Source organism: Apteryx mantelli, chromosome 3 (genome assembly GCF_036417845.1).
Source record: "Apteryx mantelli isolate bAptMan1 chromosome 3, bAptMan1.hap1, whole genome shotgun sequence".
NCBI classification, from domain to species: Eukaryota; Metazoa; Chordata; class Aves; order Apterygiformes; family Apterygidae; genus Apteryx; species Apteryx mantelli.
Window position 1 is genome coordinate 20,015,594 of NC_089980.1, and position 17,715 is coordinate 20,033,308.

A 17,715-nucleotide genomic window follows, 5' to 3' on the forward strand; every position below is an offset into this window, starting at 1 on the left:
AAAGTGATGTTTCCAATAAATAACCCAAACACAAAGGTTTATACTGAGTACAATTCCTTACAGTAAGCAAAACCTCCAGAGACAACACATGTTTCTCCTCAGTATGATTTTACATGACTGGCCTAAATGATTTCCCCTTGGTTGTTACAAACTAGGTCTAAAAGCTCTGCAAAACAGTCATCTTCTGTACTCCATATTCTAACCTAATAGGAGACATCATCTAGCAACAAAGAACTTAAGCTCTTCCTTTTCATTTGTTTCCAAGAGTAATCAATGCAATTAATACATTAAGTGGGAAAGCATAAATTTGATATAATCACAGTTTCACATAAAAGCTCATTAGTCTCACATACGCTTGGATATACAACAGATGCTGAGGAAATTGTGCTTGCTTGGTATTACCGCAGGATTTGGATGATTGGGGTCAAAGCTATTTCGTACAGGTATAATTCTACATAACAGCCTGATATTGTGTCTGGGAGCAAGTCAAATGGTTTCAGTATTCAGGACACGTCTGCGTGCCTCTGCTGCCTTCGACAGTGACAGCCCCTATATTTCAACCCAAATCTGTGACTATCCAATTAAAACAGGGTCCATACCTCACATTTGCCTCAGCTATACCTCAGACATAGACACATACTTCTTCCATGAAACGTATACAACACTTTTTTAATTAATGCTTGTCAAAGATTGGAAGCTTAAGGATCTGTACAGAAAGTCTGGATCAGTGGGATTTCCCAGCCTGTATGCATGCACATGAAAGCACGTAGATATACTGAGAGGCAGGGAAAACAGATCTGCCCTATCCTCTCAGACAGAATTTGGGCTGAAACAGCTACAAGCAAGACGTTATTTGCACATGCCAGGGTCTGTTTAGACACACTGGAAAAGGAGGCAAGATTTTTCAAAGGAAGGTATTCAATATGGTTTGAAAAAATCAGGCCCTTCCATAATATCTCTAAGTAAGCATGTGAAATCTCTTAAGTATTTTGGAGACTGTAAACCTAACTGCTTCTCATAGTAGGTGGGTAGGAGGAGGAAGAGAGGGAGGGATAGAAGCTAAGCCTAGGATAACAAGATCGGTTTAAATTACTTCATTACAGACTCACTGATATATGTCACTGGACAAGAACAAACCCCTGTGTACGGTTCTATTGGAGTGCAGTAGCCAGCTGCTACTGGAGAAGGACCAGATAATTGCAATTCCTCCTCTTTAAATGAGTTAAACTGCTTTTAAAGGTCAAGCTGAAGGTACAGACGACCCTCCTAACAAGAGGTTGTTAACATTTTTAAGACTATGATGGAAGAGAAGTAAACCTTCACTAATGAGATAGAAAAGTACTGTCACCTTCCTCAGTCAGAAGGACTGTCATTTGGTTGACACTTCACTTGAAAATTGCTTCATATAAAACGGTCATATCTGCATTTTTTAATGTTGCCATACTTTTGAAACAACTCCACTGCTAGAGAACATGAGTGCCATAATGTGATTTATATAGCTAATATCTTACTTCATTTGAATTTTGATTTTTTTTTTTTAACTATTCAAAGAACACTAGCATGGAAAAAAGGAAGGGAAAGCAGCTTAGCAAGAAGAGCAGTTATGAAACCCTCAGCCTTCCACCAAAAATATTACCAGGTAGGAAAAATAAAACCAACCTACTGCTTTGAGAGCATTTCTAGAGAAGAAAGAAGGCTTCATAGAAGTAAAAAAAAATCATCATAGTAAAGTACTAAAAGCCTGGCAGCACTTGCAAAAAGAAGGGGAGAGATGCAGCTGTGAGTAAGGGGACTGGCCAGCATGAGCAGAAGACAATGTTGCTGACAGACACCATCATGAGGAAGCTTTGCGACGGTGCAATTTCATGCATACAGTTGGAGCATAGGAACAGCCGCCACTGGAGCTCTTTGGTCAAAGGACTCTGCCTGTCAAGGCAAAGCCATTTCCTTTTTATTGTCTCACCACTTGTATCGTTGGGACGGAGCACAAAACTGTACCTAAGAGAATCTGAAAAGCTGCAAGGGCAGAAGACGCTGCAAATCGAAAAAGCAAACATCTAACAGCTAAGATAAAACCAGCACTGGCCTCAAACCTTCTGCAAACAAGTCAGCCCCACAGGGCTCCTCTTCTAGTCAGTTCGATAAAGCCCCAGAGTTCCCCTTCCCCTTGGCACCCACAGAATCGAGCCAATGCTTTGCCACGGCCTCACCATCCATTTAAACGTCCCCCTCTTCTCCCAAAGATACTCCACAGAAATCGGCTATTGGGAGTCTCCCACATACCTGCTCTCCCCAGGCGCTAAGCCAGCCTACCTTCCACTCACGCAAATGCAGCTTCTGTTTGCTACCCTCAGCACTTAAATATTCTTTCCAGATACCTCCAAAGCCCAATTCTCCATGGCCCATTTCAGCATATACCTGTTCTCTGACAACAACCTTTCCGATTCACGTGCTCCCAAATATCCTTCAGAAAACACCATACAAATATGGCAGGCAGGTGATACGTCCTCAGCCCCATGACAACCTGGGGCAAGACATCCTGGTCTGTAATACTTAAATTTACGTTCACAAATGGAAAGCTACATATGAACCGCACAAAACCGCTGCTTTTTTAACTCAACAGCATATCTGTTCAGTGCATGCATCCAAGTGGAAAAAAAACAGTAAAAGTTTGAGAGTAATCATAACTGAAAGAGTAGCATCGTACGCTCCATATATCATTACCTTATTAGTATGGGGACTCTGTAGAGTTGGCTCATGCTTGAAATCAACAGAATAATTTTACATTTCCAAATGAACTGCATGATGAATTGAACAAAGAAAAAACAATTACTCTACTCTCTTCAGTCCTGTGGGATCTCTTATTTATCCAGCTTGCTTGATTGCTTTGAAAAGCAGAAAATGGTTCTTAAGAACCAAGTTTTTTATGTCCAACACATTTTTGCAACCTGCCTTTTTAACAAAATGGCCTTCCAACAGCTTATAAAGTGAAGTAGCACAGCACTTTAAATGATAGCATCATATTGTTTTGTCCAGAGTTTGTTTTTTTTTAAGAACAAACAAAACCATAGACTGATTTCTATAATAGAAACTGATGTCAGAAGAACAGCACTTTGAAACATAAAACTCTCAGTCTTCCAGATTTGATGGCTACAATCTCTGCTGGATTCATAAAGGAGGTACACTTAAATTCTTGCAAGCTGTTATTAAATAAGCTAGTAGTTTTATGTAGTTTGCCTAAATGTAGCTTGTTTAAAATGTTATTAAGTCAAACAATAGGATGTCATTGTAGCAAATGTTTTGAATGCAGTCATTTAACAAGTGAAATGATGGCTGGCAAAACTCCTGGTAAGACAGACCTCATCTAGGCTTTATGAATATGAACAGAGGCATAATTAAGAAAGCATCTAACCTACAAATTATAACCACATTGCAATGACTTGCAGTGCTACACTTTTAATTTAAGATAAACAAAATAATAACTGTGCTTAGCTTTGTACAGATTCTTATTTTGTGACTGCCTGGCTGCCCAAGAGAAAGTTCCAATTGAATTTTTTATGCAGTTGGGATGCTTAGAAAACCTTTCCTGCATAGAGTCCCTGGTTCATGTTGCAGCCCTTTGCTGGTTTTTGAAGATCTCTCCACCCCTAAGTTGGTTTGAAATGGTCAAAGTTTACTGAGTAAGAAAGAGGAACAGACAGACAGCGTGATTGTTTAAGCCCTACTTCCTTAGAAAACGTAAGGAAAAGAAATACAGTATTTTCTACCCGGACATCGAGAAGCATAAGAAAAAACTGTCAGTTCTGAAAGTCTGATCTAGCAGAGCTCTTGTATTCTATGGATTACAAAAAGTCAAAGAGCTGTGATCTCAAATTGTTGCAGTTACCTCTGCCAGAGATGTTCTCCTGCTCCTTCCCTTCCCCCATGGGAAACTGCCACAGGTTAGGGACAGCTGCCCCTCAGCTATCTTACTTCATAGTCCCAAGTGTGAATTTAAACAGCCATCATTTCTCAATTATGTTAAGCATCTGTGTAATTCCTTTCAGGACTGGAGGATAATAATGCAGCTGGGCAGACAATTAGCAGGACATTGTCAACACTTTCTGTTTGGCCCTTTATTGCTTTTTAATTAGTTAATTTTTGAGACAGCACAGCTTGAATAGTATGTCTTGCCTGTAGCTCAAAAAGCATTTGGAAAATAAACATACAATTTATATTTTCAATAAAGGACTAAGAGACCGAGGGGAAGGTGTTTTCCCCTCCCACCCAATGAAGTATATTAAATGTATTCACTGTGAGATGAAGCCTCACTTGCTATTAAAAGCTAATAAACTGACCTTGTGCGTGCAATTCTGTCAATAGCTGTAGTTACAACAGTAAGCTTAGGAGATATGTAACTAGAGTAGGAACAAAAAGTCACTATAAATAGATTGTCATGATGACTATGTCTGTCCAAAGCAAAGTTTTCTATCCCTCTTCTGTTTTTTTCAGATATTAATTGCAATCCAACTCGAGACTTACACATATTGAAGAAACTGCTTTGTCTGCATTGCTCTACTGTCACGCTCCGGGGGACGGAGATGGAACACCGTGTCTGCAGAGCCCATGCCAGGCTAGAATAGGAACAGCAACTCCCTTTCACTGGCACAGAAGCAAACCCTGAGGATGAAGACACAGAGGTGTTAAGATACAGAATATTTTCATTTTGAAAATAATATTCCCCTCAAATACACACAATGGAAAAAAAAAATGGGAACATTTACTCATATAGTTTAATTTCTAAAGGGAATTTGATTTACACCTTCTGTCTTGAAGTGCAAAGCAAGTTGCAGCAGGGGGGGAACAATATTGCAATAGAAAATGTCACAAACAGAAGCAAGCCAGAAGGCTTCTAACATATAGCTGATAGAGCGAGAAACCACCCTCTAAAAGGAGAAATATTCTCTCAGCAGCAAAACATGCAATAATGCTCCTGAACACAATCAACAGAGATAAATAAACACATCACAAAATACTCTACACACTGTGAAATCCAAACCTGAAATCAGCCTACTGAAGAGTGTAACATCTTTGCCTAAATAATTAAAGGTGACTGCCTGGTTTAGTTATGTACTTGAGGAGGCAGAAAGAGTAGCTCCACATTCAAAACGAGAGGCTCTGCCCACCATACTGCGTTATGCCAACCCAGCTCACTCTGGGCTCCTGAAAGGGAGAACGTACCTCCAGCAATACCTGCCCAGTGGCCCTCTGGATTTGGTGCAGATTTGATTATTATAAACCTAGCCAGTTATACATGCACTTGTCATCTACACACCAGATTACTTCAATACAGCATACATGGTGGTACAGCTTAAAAAAAAAAAATCATTCAAGACATACAGATATGCTATTTTATTAGCCAAAAGGAGCATATTACAACTGGGGCTTACCTACAGCAATGAAAGCAAGATACATACTTCCATTTATTGCCCAGCATAGAGTGGTGTTTCTTTAGAACTAAGAACATGAGTTATCCAAAATCAGTATTTTTCCTACCTACAAAATAATCAGTCCACACAGTATGCATACTCAAGAACCCAAAAAAAGCTATATACTCCTCTAGTTTTGAAAGTAACTATTCAGCTTGTTAATCAGAAATTATATTGTAAATACAAAAAAAAAAAAAAATTCTACTTCTTCCTAAAGGAAAGGCATTTAAATTCAATCTTTTCAAGTAGACTTTAAATGCAAAACATATGTATGACTTCTGTCCTATTCTGTTAACATCTATTATCAATAAAACAACAGCCCATCTTTTGAAGTTAGAATAGTACCTTCTCCTAGGCAAGTAACAATTAATTCAGTTAACTGGGGTAATGAAGCAGGAAGTTCTAAAAATTTCTCTCAAGGTAAAGTTTATAATAATGTTTATAATGCAAATTTATCTTCTTTCATTCCTATCAAAAAGGTAAAGTAGCTAATAAAACTCCATTATGAAAATGTTGTGGAAAAACCATTAAATTTCATGAAATAAAGGGCAGCCTAGAAACACACAAAAATAAAGAGGAAAACATTCTTAAATATCTGGTTAAATTCAAAGAGAATAGAGAACAGTTCATTTAGAGTCGTAGCATGAAACACCCACAAACAATATACTAGTCACCATTCAAATGCTTCCTTTTATTTCAAAACTTCTACTGAATTAGCAGTCATCCCTAATATAGAACTTCATGCAGGGTGCATAGATAATGTTAACGATAAACCTACAAGCACCCAATTCTTGAGCTGTTTTGTGTTCTTAATATGCTTTTAATGACAAATTGTTAATCTACAAGATTAAATGAAGAGTTCAACTGAGAACAATTTTTATGAAAATTACATGAGAGATTTATCTGTTTTTTGGAATCGCATGCAATTAGAGAATCTATTTTTTTAAAAAACCATCAATTATCTACAAAGTAATTTCAATTTGCATTGCATGGCAGTACTTATAATTTCCCTTGTTACATCCTTTAATTGCCTACAGCTGGAAATTACTTCCAAATAACTTGCAAAATTGCACCCTGTCTTCTTCTCGCATTTATGACTTTTGTCATACCTCAAACATGACCTCAAGTGGCACAATTACTTTTTCCCCACTGTTACACTTCACATGCTTCCTACAGGCCTGTAAATGATCTGTTCACATACATGAGCACATCGACTGATAATTGCCAAGAACGAACTTTTTTTAACACCAAGACTTGATACATCTGGTTCTTAACACTTTTCCTAGAGAAACAACCTCATTTGGAGATTGTAAGAACGGATGTATTGGTTTGGGCTAATGGCTTTTCTAGTTCAGTATTTTGTCTCCAACAACAACTTGCAACAGCTGCTTGGGAAAGTAAAAACAGCAAAGACGTATGATACTGTCCTCCCTACTATTTTTTCAGTCCCTGACTACTTTAGGTTCAGGTGATGTCCTCAGAACCATGTAAACATCCTGCATCCACAACATCCTGTGTTGAGGTGTTTCAAAGTCCACTATTCATTGCATAAAGAACTGGCTCCTTTTGATTACGTTCAGCTTGGCTCCTAATAGCTCCACAGCCTAGTCCTCAGATCGGAAGAGACGGCCAACTCCTATCTACTCTCTCTGTGCCATGTGTAACATAGCAGACTTCTCTCATACGTCCCCAAGAAGCTCTTTTCCAAGCTGAAAAGTCCTGGCCTGCTCAGCTGTTGCTATCATACTTCTGGCAACCCTTCTCCCCTTTCTACCAGTCTTCTCTAGTTTTAATTTAGCCTTTTGGATATTAAGGCATTCTTCATCACTTTATCTATGCTGTAATTCATTCACCATTTTATTGCTGACCCACTCAATCTTCTTAAGGTCCTTCAGCAACTCTCCACAATCAGTCTTTCCTTTCTGCTTCAAATAACTTACTATCTGCAGCAAAATTAGTTATTTTGCTGCTCTCCCCCTTTCCCGGAGGGTTTACGAACATAAAACCTTTACCTCTACCAAAAGAGCTCTGACCCTCTTTCCTGTCTTTCAGCCAATTACTTATCCATGCTAGGACCTCCTCTCTTATCCCATGTCTGCTAAATTTCTTAAAAGCCTGTGGTGAGGGTCTCTGCAAAAACCCATTTGGAAATCTTGCAGAGTGCATCAACTGGATCACCCTTATCTTCATGAGTCTCTTAGAAAAAACAACAAACACACACAAGCTCTAATAGATTTGTAAGAAATAACTTTCCTTTACTGAAGGCATGCATAATCTTCTTTTTTATCCTCATCTCTTCCAGAAGGTTTTTTTAAAATTGGTGTCACATTACCACCTTGCAGTCTTCAGCTACCAAAGAAGTTTCAAAGGAGAAGTTACAAACTACTATGAGTAATTCAGCTTTTTCATCCTTGCTCTTAGAATTAGTATGTGAACAGTGTCTGATCCTGGAGGTCTGTTAATGCTCATCCTGCATATTTGTCCCATAACCTCATCCACAGTTACTTAATTTTCAGAAAAAGAATTAATTTAGCTTCTCTGTCCTGCTCCTTTTATATCCTGTTTGTCTACAGACATTTCATTTTTAGTTATCTATTGGAGAAACACTTTATTATTAGCTAAAATTACGTAAATGACTGATCGACATTAAGCTCATCATCAGGAACAACACTAGCAGGCTGGGCCAGACTCAATGGTACATGCTTTGTTTGCCTTGGTCATTGGCACTTCTAGCAGCTAAGCTGTTGGATCCTTTCACAGTTCTGTACTATGAAACCACATCCTGAAATCTCTGCCTAAGAAACAATACATTCATTTGGAAAACAAAACATAAAGAGTACTGGACAGTTTACTTCATTGTCAAAAGGGTTTGCAATGCAAGTTGGGGTTTTTGTTTTTCTTTTTACTCCTACGTTCATTACCAAAGAAATTGCACACCCTAGATACCAATCCAGCTTCTTCTGAAACTACAGTGCAAATATGAAAAAAGTCTATGTAGAGGCAATAAAATCAGGATAAAATGACAACAGTAAGAAGAATCAAGAGGCAATGGTATCGGATGAGCAACTGCTACAGAAAAAGAATTTTGACGGAATAGTTGGGGCACAGAAGAGAAGAAAAAGTCAAACGTTAAAAAAGGAGAAGCCAAGTAAACATTGGTATTACATAAAAAGCGTCAGAAGACCTCCAACTGACCTCAAGAAGTCTTTTGATCCAAAGCTATGTTAAAAAGTACTACAAAATCAGAGTATCTTAATTCGTAACAGAAGTTGCTAAAAATCTTGGGTGAGATCTTGCTTTCACTGAAACATATGACAAATCTCCTATTAACATTTTCTATAAAGATTTAATCTTTTTTAAATAGAGTGTTACCAGGAAAGCAATTTATATTTTTAAGACTTGCAGTTAGAGAATACCAGCTGTGAGCTGGAAACCGAAATTAGATGTCTAGGGAAGCCCAGGGACTGTGATAACCATATTCTGGACACTGGGAGAAGGGACAGTTTTGGTCTCTGAACTGTAGCAGGACAAGAGATGGAGAAGGAAAATGTGGCAGAAAAACATGATTCCCAAAGCCTGAAACACTGAGTGCTGATATTTAATAGAGTGTACCCACACACTGCTGTGCACATACTGCTACCAAGGGAATAGACACTTCGAAAGCAGAGCAAAGAATAAAAATATTTATGGAAGGTAAACAGTTTGAAATGTCACATCTCAGTAAAACAGCACTGTGACATGTGAGTATGTTCAGTTAATGCATCATATCCTCCATTTCCTATAATTCTTCCAAACACCACTACCCATGACAGGTTTTAAATTTAAAATCTAACATTTTTCCTACTGTAAGCTATTCAAAACTGAATTGGTACTACAGATGTCTGTAAAAGCAAGATAGGTCATGAGTGCAGGACCGATGTCTTGCCACCAGCAAAAGACAAGTCAACAGAGCAGAAAAAAAATGCATGCTTGCTATACACAGGTCCTTCTCTGCACTAAAGGAAAATTAACCCCTCAGTGCATACTTATTTCCTGGCTATAAACAATACAACAATTAAAACCTCGCATTGATTTTAAGTGTCATGCTTCATTCTTTAAAAAAAAAAAAAGAAAAAAAAATCAGCACTAAAAAGTCACCTAATAAAACCCTTTCATTTTTCTCACAAGATGCAACAGTAACCACAGGAGAATGAGCCTTGTGATACATGGATATGTAAAGCTAATGGGTGAATAATTCTCAGTAAGGGACAGCTCCTAGAAAGTAACCATCTTATTTCTGCAAACTTTTGGTTCCTAAAAATTTTCTTTCTAACACTCACTCTAGCTCACATACAAGTCTACTATTTGGTTGTACCCACTTCATTATAACTTTCCTAACATTTACTTCAGCAACATATTGGTTCAACTCACCACCTTTAGGAGATTTATGCAGAGGGTGCAGCACCTGTCACCACACGCCATGCCCCAAACTGGCACACATTACCATTTGCTTTCTACATCACCTAACATCTTGAAAGACAGCAAGTATGCTGAACACATATTTACTTTACCAGTGAATGCAGCGTTCAGCAAGTTTGAGCCCTAACCAATTTTTTTTTTATCAATTGGCAACAATTTAATAATACCCTTAATCCTGTAATTATTTTCAAGAGGAATTAAATACAGAAAAATGTTCTTAGCCAGTTCTGTACTTGAGAGAAAGAAATGCTGCATGAAGTTAGTTTCAGCAGTGAGAACTGCATTGTGAAAAAACTCTAAAAAAGAGCCTTCAAGAAGCTTATTGTGTGGTTATAATTAGAGCTTAGTAAAAATTGCCTGGGTGTAGTTCCAGGCATACAAATGGGAGGCTCTAGCCTGAAATAATCACAACATTCTTAAAAAGTTAATTTACAAGAAAACAGAGATGTTCTGATTAAATTCCAAGACTGCAGTTCTGAAGATATCAAGTGCTATTAACTTAACATTTACTTGGCAAAAACTTTTTTTCGCCTAGGGTTTTTCTGTTTAACATTTTGCTTACTTTTTTTATTCAAATAAAACTTATTGCACAGAAGTAATATAATCATATGAATGTCACAACAGAGCAGTTATTTCAGAATGGTTAGTATTTCTTATATCATCTTGTAAGTGCTCAAGAAAGCCACAAGGTCCATGGAGTGATGAAGTCAGTGCACTGACATTGCTTTTTATTAAAAACCTCCAGCTACCTTGGAAAAACAATTGGATCTGAAGAACTTAATTCCTCAAGCTAAAAAATGTATTTAAAAATCAAAGCATGTGGAAGAGGCCACTACCTACCAGGACTAAATGTGGAACACAAAGGTAAGCATATCAGAGAGTCTTAGAGGGTCACATCTGAGAAGACACAGATTACTTAATTGCTTTAGAAGCAGCTGCAGCCTTCTAGTTTTCCTGGTCTGTCTGAACATTTTTATTTTATTTTATTTTATTTTTTAGGAGAAACGCTTTGACTGAACACTGAAAAGGTTTCCCTCCACCAATGAAACACCTCTGGCCTGTTTTCAAACCTTCCTAAGAGCTAAGACTTTGATTGCAGATTGGCTAGAGAATAGACACTACATTATATATCGCCCTGAGGAAGAAAGAGCCCAGAAATTCATGAACTACATTGTTTTATTTTGTGGTGGAGGAAGAGGAGGAAGTTTTCAGAGGACTACAGGAGCTGAAAAGGCTAGAGAACTTTATTTCGGCTTTGAGGGTGGGAGAGAAAGAAGGGAGGCCCTCTTGTGAATGCAAAAAACGATGCCCACCTTCCAGGTGTTCTAATACAAAGCTTGAATAATAAAACTTTTACCAATGTAATCTGACCTTCCTTCCCACCTCAAGGCTCCAGCAATATTTACTATTTAGAAATCTTTCCCTAGAGGACACACAAGCATTAGCGTTGTTAATTTTGATTTTTTTGCCTAGGATTTAAGTACATGAAAACTATCTGTGCTGCATAAAGGATGCTGAGACAGGTTCACAGGCATAAAGATTTATTAGTGGGTCCACAGCTGATGGCATACATTGATGACTGAAGTTACTTTGGGGGAAAAGTGAAACAGAAGGAGAGAGAGAGAGTGAGTGAGAGTGAGTGCGAACATGTGTTCCAAGGTGAGTGGTCTCTCCAGTGCAGCAGATGGTTTCCCCCGTAACAATTTCCCATAGCACGTATATAGTTTTCATCAGGACCCCCTCGAATGCCCCACTGGTTGCATGCTTGTTGGTTGTTAAACTCTGTAAAAGCATATCATTGCGTTCCCAAATGAATCCAAAAGCAGCAACCAAAGGATAGGCAAAGGGGGATGAAGGGGTGATTTTCCTGCTGGTGGCAGTTGCTTCCCAGGAGAACCCACGAAACACTACTGGGGTTCACAGATGCAAGGCCTCGAGAATAACAGCCCAGAAACAACAGCGTGAGAACAACAAGGGAAAAATACTGCCCTGGAGGCTCTGCAACACACTGCCAAGGCAGCTTGCGTCAAAGGAGACAGAGCCGCAGGGAAAGGCAGGCAGCAGAGTTGCAATGGAAGGCCCTTAGCAATACAAAAGGTATCTAAGGCGCTATGCAATAACTACATTTACATTGCCTTAAGTTTGTGCCCCAAAAATCTCAAAAATACTCGCTGCCTAAAATCATTGTTAATGAAGATTTCAGTATTCTCCTATGAGAAGCATGTCAACTGCAGGTCAAACTGTAGCATAAAACCTACAGCAAGATTAACTATATATTCAGAAAATGCCACCCAGCAACAATTTTCAGTTATACAGGATTATTTCTCATATAGCAAAAAAAAAAATCTTCCCAATTTTTTAATCACAATTTTTGAAGGAGAGATTCAAGTCAACTCTGATCCTTAGTAGAAAAAAAACACATGTTTTTCCTTCCTCCTAAGTATACTTTAACCTTTATTGGGACAAATAATACATTTGAGTTTTGGAAGGCGACTGAAGATTAAAAAGCAGGAAGAAAGGAGTGCTGATGAATTAGAGAAGTCTAAAAAAACAATTTTATATTCCCACCTGTTAAAATGTCCAGAAAGAGAGAAGAAAAGAAAGATGGAAAGAATGGGAAGAGAAGAGTACTCAGATTAGAAAGCAAACCATCTCATTCCATTTATCTTAAGACATATATTACCATCCTCATTGTTCCAGTGGGACAATAAGTGGCTGAAATAGAAGGTTTCTGGGGCACAGCTGGACTGCCCCAAACCCAGAGAAGATGAGTGAGCTTTGAGTGCCTAAATCCCATCTGTATTTTGATATACATTTTTACTGCCTAAGAAAAAGAGACATGGAAGCTGCGAACTAGTGACAACAGCAACCTTGTCCACTGATGACAATGTAACTGTAAAGTCAAGTGTTTTTAAGACATTTATCACACTTGCTAGATAAGTTGCAAGAGCGACTGGGTTCACGTTACTTGGCAGAACACAGGCTTTAAAAAATAGCTAAAGTTTATAAAGTTTGATTAGCTTTGCTTAGATACAACCCAGAATTGATATGTGGTTATTGTAGGAACCAGAGCAATTGAGCAGACAAGGGAATGCATTGCAGCTGCAACGTGTCCAGATCCGTACCCACATGGAGCAACTCCTGGCTCTCTGTTGCTTCCCTATCTGTTATTTCTAAGGTGATCACCAACCACTTAATACTGTGCTGCACTAGCCGCTGCTAGTTTCACAGATAAAGGGCCTGCGGCCAACGGACAGAAAAGCACTTTTCTCTCCTCGTTAAAACTAACGTGATGAAAAGAAGTCTGCGTGTGCGCACACGGGGAGGCACCGGAGCTGCTCCCCTCCCAGCCACGTCCCGGTAACCCCCCTCCCGGCCGTGGAGAACTGCTCGCCGACCCATCTCCCTTGGCAACGGCGCGGGCCCGGGCCGCTGCCACCGGGGAGAGGTCCGCGAACGGCCGTTACCGCCTCCCCTCACGGAGGAGGCGCCCCCGATACCGTCTCCCACCCCCCCCCCCCATCACCTCGCCACGCCACTCGGAAGACACCGTAGGCGCACGCCCGGCCGGCCGCCACCACCGCCGCCATGTTGGCCCCCTTCCTCCTCTCCCGGCCACCGTACTTGGCTGCCCCACACACTGCCGTATGACAAAGCCAGGGCTGGGAAAGAGCCGCGCGGCGACAAAACGGGGAGGAGTGGCGAAAACCAACGGCTGCCGCTTGGCCAGAACCTCGCCGAGACGCTCCACCCGCACGGCCCCCTTCCCCCGGGCGAGCCGCGGGGCCAAACGGTCGATCAGGCAAGCGGCGGGACGGCCGCGCGGCAGGACCCCAACGGTCTCCGAGGCGTGGGCGTGCCTCCGTCGCCCGGGGGCGGGGCCGGCCGCCATTTTGGGGCGCTGCGCGGGGGGGTGGTGAGAGGCGGCCGCAGTGACAAGCGGTTTGACTCGCGTTAATGAGCGGAAACGCGCGAACCGGCCGTTTCTTTGTCACGCGCGGTGGCTGCTTTGTACCTTATGGAACAAAAATACGCCGCCGAGCTGTAAAATACAATTTCCCGCAGGACACTGGTGGCCTGGCTGCTGCTGCTGGCAGAAAAGTGACACAAGACATAATCTGTTAAACAGGATTTTTATCTTATCTTCAGGTGCTCTAGGTACGCCCGTGCTCACAGCATTGAGACTCCACATATTTCAGGATGTAACCCTGGCGGTGTCGCTAAGGATAAAACCAATTAGCTTCTCATAAATTCTTGCAGATAGGTTCGCCACAGTATTTATTTTCAGTTCTGCCTTTTGGAAGTAACTGTGCCATGTAGAGAATTCAACTCTTACTTAGGCACTGAATGATCTAATGGAAAAGCCACTTTCTGTGCATCGTTGAGAGGAGAGGAAAGAATTTGCCTTGTACAGACTTGTGGAGAAAAAAATCTTGCAGCTTGTGAAATGGCTGTTTAGCACCTGTACCTTGTCACATTGCTGCAGCTGGTTGTTGCCAGCGTATTGGGGTGAATGTGTTTTGTCTTGTGTCAAAGAGAATTGGTTTAAGCATTTTCCAGTCTCTCAGTATGCTGGGTAGATGAAGGATGGAGGAGGAGCAATGTGCAGCTCTGAAAGCCAGTTCCTGGAGTTCACCTCTGGTCAGCCAGCATCAGGGTCCAACTCAAAAGGGACCCATTTCCTCCTACGGGAGAACTGCTTAGTGAAATTATTTTCCTCCCCCTACTTTAAGAAAAAGACTTTCTAAAGGGCTAAATCACTTGAGAGCAAAACCTTCAGAGTCAGACAAGATAAAGCAGCTCTAGATTGACTCAAAAGGGCCTTGGGGTGCTTTGTTTCACTAAGACCCTTGTGAAAGATCTGTTTCCATTTGCTCTGAACCAATATTTTTTTCCCCAGATGAACCCAAAGTCCTCTCCTTAGAAGTGGAAATAGCAGGCTAAGTCTCTCCACGTGATCTCCAGAGAGACCCAAGTGGCCTGCAAGAGCCTCTGTGGTGAGGCTGGGGCCCCAGAGAAGCACCCAGTGCTTGGTTGCTGTGCAAGAAGCTGGAGAGAAAGCTGATGACCTGAGCCGCCACTAGTGCCCGACCAGCCCCAGGGCAGTGCCGTCAAGGCAGACAGGACACTTCGGGCACCCCAACCTCCCACCACGCTCCTGTGGGATACACGTCTGGGCTGTCCAGCTGTGCCAGCTGATGACCCACCAGAATAGAAAACAGGTACAGTGAGCCTGCTGTGTGGGCATGCTGCCATTTACATCTGTATTTGCTCTGATTTTTTCCCCCCAGTGATGACCAAATACCCTGGCAGTAAAACAGATTTAAAACACTATTAGTCATTGGCATGTGAACAGTGTTGTCTGGGAGGGACAGCAATGCAGGCTTATAATGGACCGTTCAAAGGAACACTGCCTGCTCCAGTGAAGGATGAGCAGTGAGGTCTGTAATGCCAGCAGACAAAACTTTCAGAAGGGACATGATTTTGAGGGTTTTCTTATCTTTGAATAATGGCAAAGTCTCACTCTAGCTCCTTTGTTTCAGCAAAAGTGTCAAATTTTAAACAATTGATAACATAAACACTATTCTCTTGCCTGGCATATTGCCTTAAATCACTGTTTAATGTTGTTCCCCAATGGATGCTTTCCCATTATAATACCGACGCAGACTCAATGCATCACACTGCTTTGGCTCCTCCTGGGTAGGCACTTCAGACGCGCAAGAAGAAGCATCTCTAGACAAGGTGGGCTAGGTGGAGTTAGCAAGACTTCACACACTTTGGGTCAACTTCAGCAGGGAAGAAGCAGCTGTCTTGAACAGCTTCCAATAAACAAGTTTCCAAAACAGCAGCTCCCTGCTCCCAGGGGGAGTCATCCAGACCCTGCCGCCAGGGCTTGATGGGAGGGGAGACAGCAGAAGGCAGGTTGCAGGAGACTTTGCATAGTGGAGGAGGCTTTCAGCTTCAGGAATACATAGCCATTTAGCAACAAATGCAAAGTAATGCCTTTTTAAGAAGGTGCTAAGGAGGTCCTCCAGGTCTGGTGGAAACAGCAGGGGACAGTGAAAACCCCCAAGCAGCGAGGAGCTTTTGCACACTCCCTGCCTGCCTGGGCCACTGGGTAGGGGGCAAGTGGGGAGCCTTCAGCCCAGATGCTCACCTCAACCCCGAATCCAGCCCCTTTCTGCAAACAAAATAGCCAGTTCCTGGTGTTGCCTAGGGAAGGGTTGCCAGGGGAAAACGTGATACATTCTCCATAGAAACCTGAGCTTTGACATTTGCTTTTGTGTACATTGACAACTGACAGGCACAGTTGATCCAGTTTTGGCAAGGTACTGTTAAAGAGGCCACAGCAACGCCATCAGCAGCGTCCACAAGGGCATCGCTACTGGATTTCTGCTGCCTTTTAGTACAAGAACATACCTAAGGTTTCTACCAAAACCTCGTGTTTCTCTCCAGATGATCATGAGTAGCAGTGGCACTTTATCTCCCAGGTGGTCCCTCCGTCGCTCTGTGTGAGGGAAATCATCTATTTCCTTCCCAAACACTCCCCTCCTGCCTGGGGCCAGCAGGTAGCATGGTGCTGCCTTTTCTCCTCAGCTGTGCCAATCTGCCTACACTGCAAAACCCCAATATTGCTACATAAGTCACTGTACCCATGGACCAAAGGTCAGCTGCAGAGGAGTGGCAAAGATGCTACAGCTGTTTGTTAAATTTACAGAAGTTGCACAAATGCAGCAAGCAGTCAGCTTTCAGTGGTTTGAAACCTTCCAAGGGTGTTTAGTACACTGGCTTGCTGAACTGCACAAGCCTCCCATCTCTGGCCTGCTGCCATCTTCAGGGAGAGAGATCAGACCCGACAATCAGTTTTCACCTCTTTTTTTTTTTTTTTTTTTTTAAAGCAGAGATTTTTATAGGCCAGGGGGTCTGACACTTGTTTTCTTCACTAGTTCTGGGTCCTTCACTTTTCATATTAGCTGGGCATATGCACCATCAATGGAGGAGGTGACACAAATCCCAGGTGTCTGCATTATTTTGGATATGCATGACAAAGTTACAGTGACCATAGCAATGCTGCATCCAACAATGTTGTATGATGTGGTGCCAGGCGAAACCCTTGCTTCCTTGTGATGCATTGTACCAACATACAGAGCAATTGCTGTCTGCTCTGCCTCTTTGCTCTTCCACTTGTGGGTGGTCAGCATGGGCCTTGCAGCCACTGGTTGTGCTCCCATTCAAGCAGCGAAATGAGCAGGTGCACTGGCCATCCAAAACAGTTAACATGCAATTGCACAGCAGTGGTGCTAACGAAGCCAAAAAAAGGTCATAAATAGACTTGCAGTTCTGAAGGTGCCTGCACATTTCTGCCTTCCCCATCCATTGCCATTAGGAGTCTTTCAACAGTGATGTTCCTCAGGATTTAATAGTTTCAAGATAGTATCTGCGAGTCCCAAAAGCCACTGCCAGGCTCTTAACAGAGGGATGTGCAACCAACACGTGGCAGATTATGCATGTGTGAAAAGGTTAATTTGACTGCTACCATCATTACTCTACCACGTTGCTGTGCTGCATGATGTGTACATCAATAACCTGCTGAAGCAAAAGCTGGAAATAGGTGAATTGAGGCTTTCCTGTGGCCAGCTCCATGAAAGTACACTGAATGGCAGGCAGAACAGCAGATTGTTTGGACGCCTCTTGAAAGAGTTATGCTGGGTGCCTGGTTTGAAGGATGTGCAATCAGAAGAGGAGTCAATCGGCTATACAGAGCAATCGACATGTATGTAAAGCAGGG

The 17,715-nt window shown here is 41.7% G+C and overlaps 1 protein-coding gene across 1 annotated transcript in view; it reads right to left on the reverse strand.

Moving 5' to 3' along the window:
- Positions 1–13,553, reverse strand: part of MRPS5 (mitochondrial ribosomal protein S5) — a 63,076-nt gene extending 49,523 nt beyond the window's left edge. The window contains exons 1-2 of the mRNA XM_067292868.1: positions 13,453–13,553; positions 4,522–4,659 (exon numbers count right to left, since the gene is read on the reverse strand). Coding sequence (XP_067148969.1) covers positions 4,522–4,659; positions 13,453–13,516 — 202 coding nt within the window. The 5' untranslated portion in view covers positions 13,517–13,553. The remainder of the gene's footprint in view (positions 1–4,521; positions 4,660–13,452) is intronic.
- Between the last annotated feature and the right edge of the window lie 4,162 nt (positions 13,554–17,715).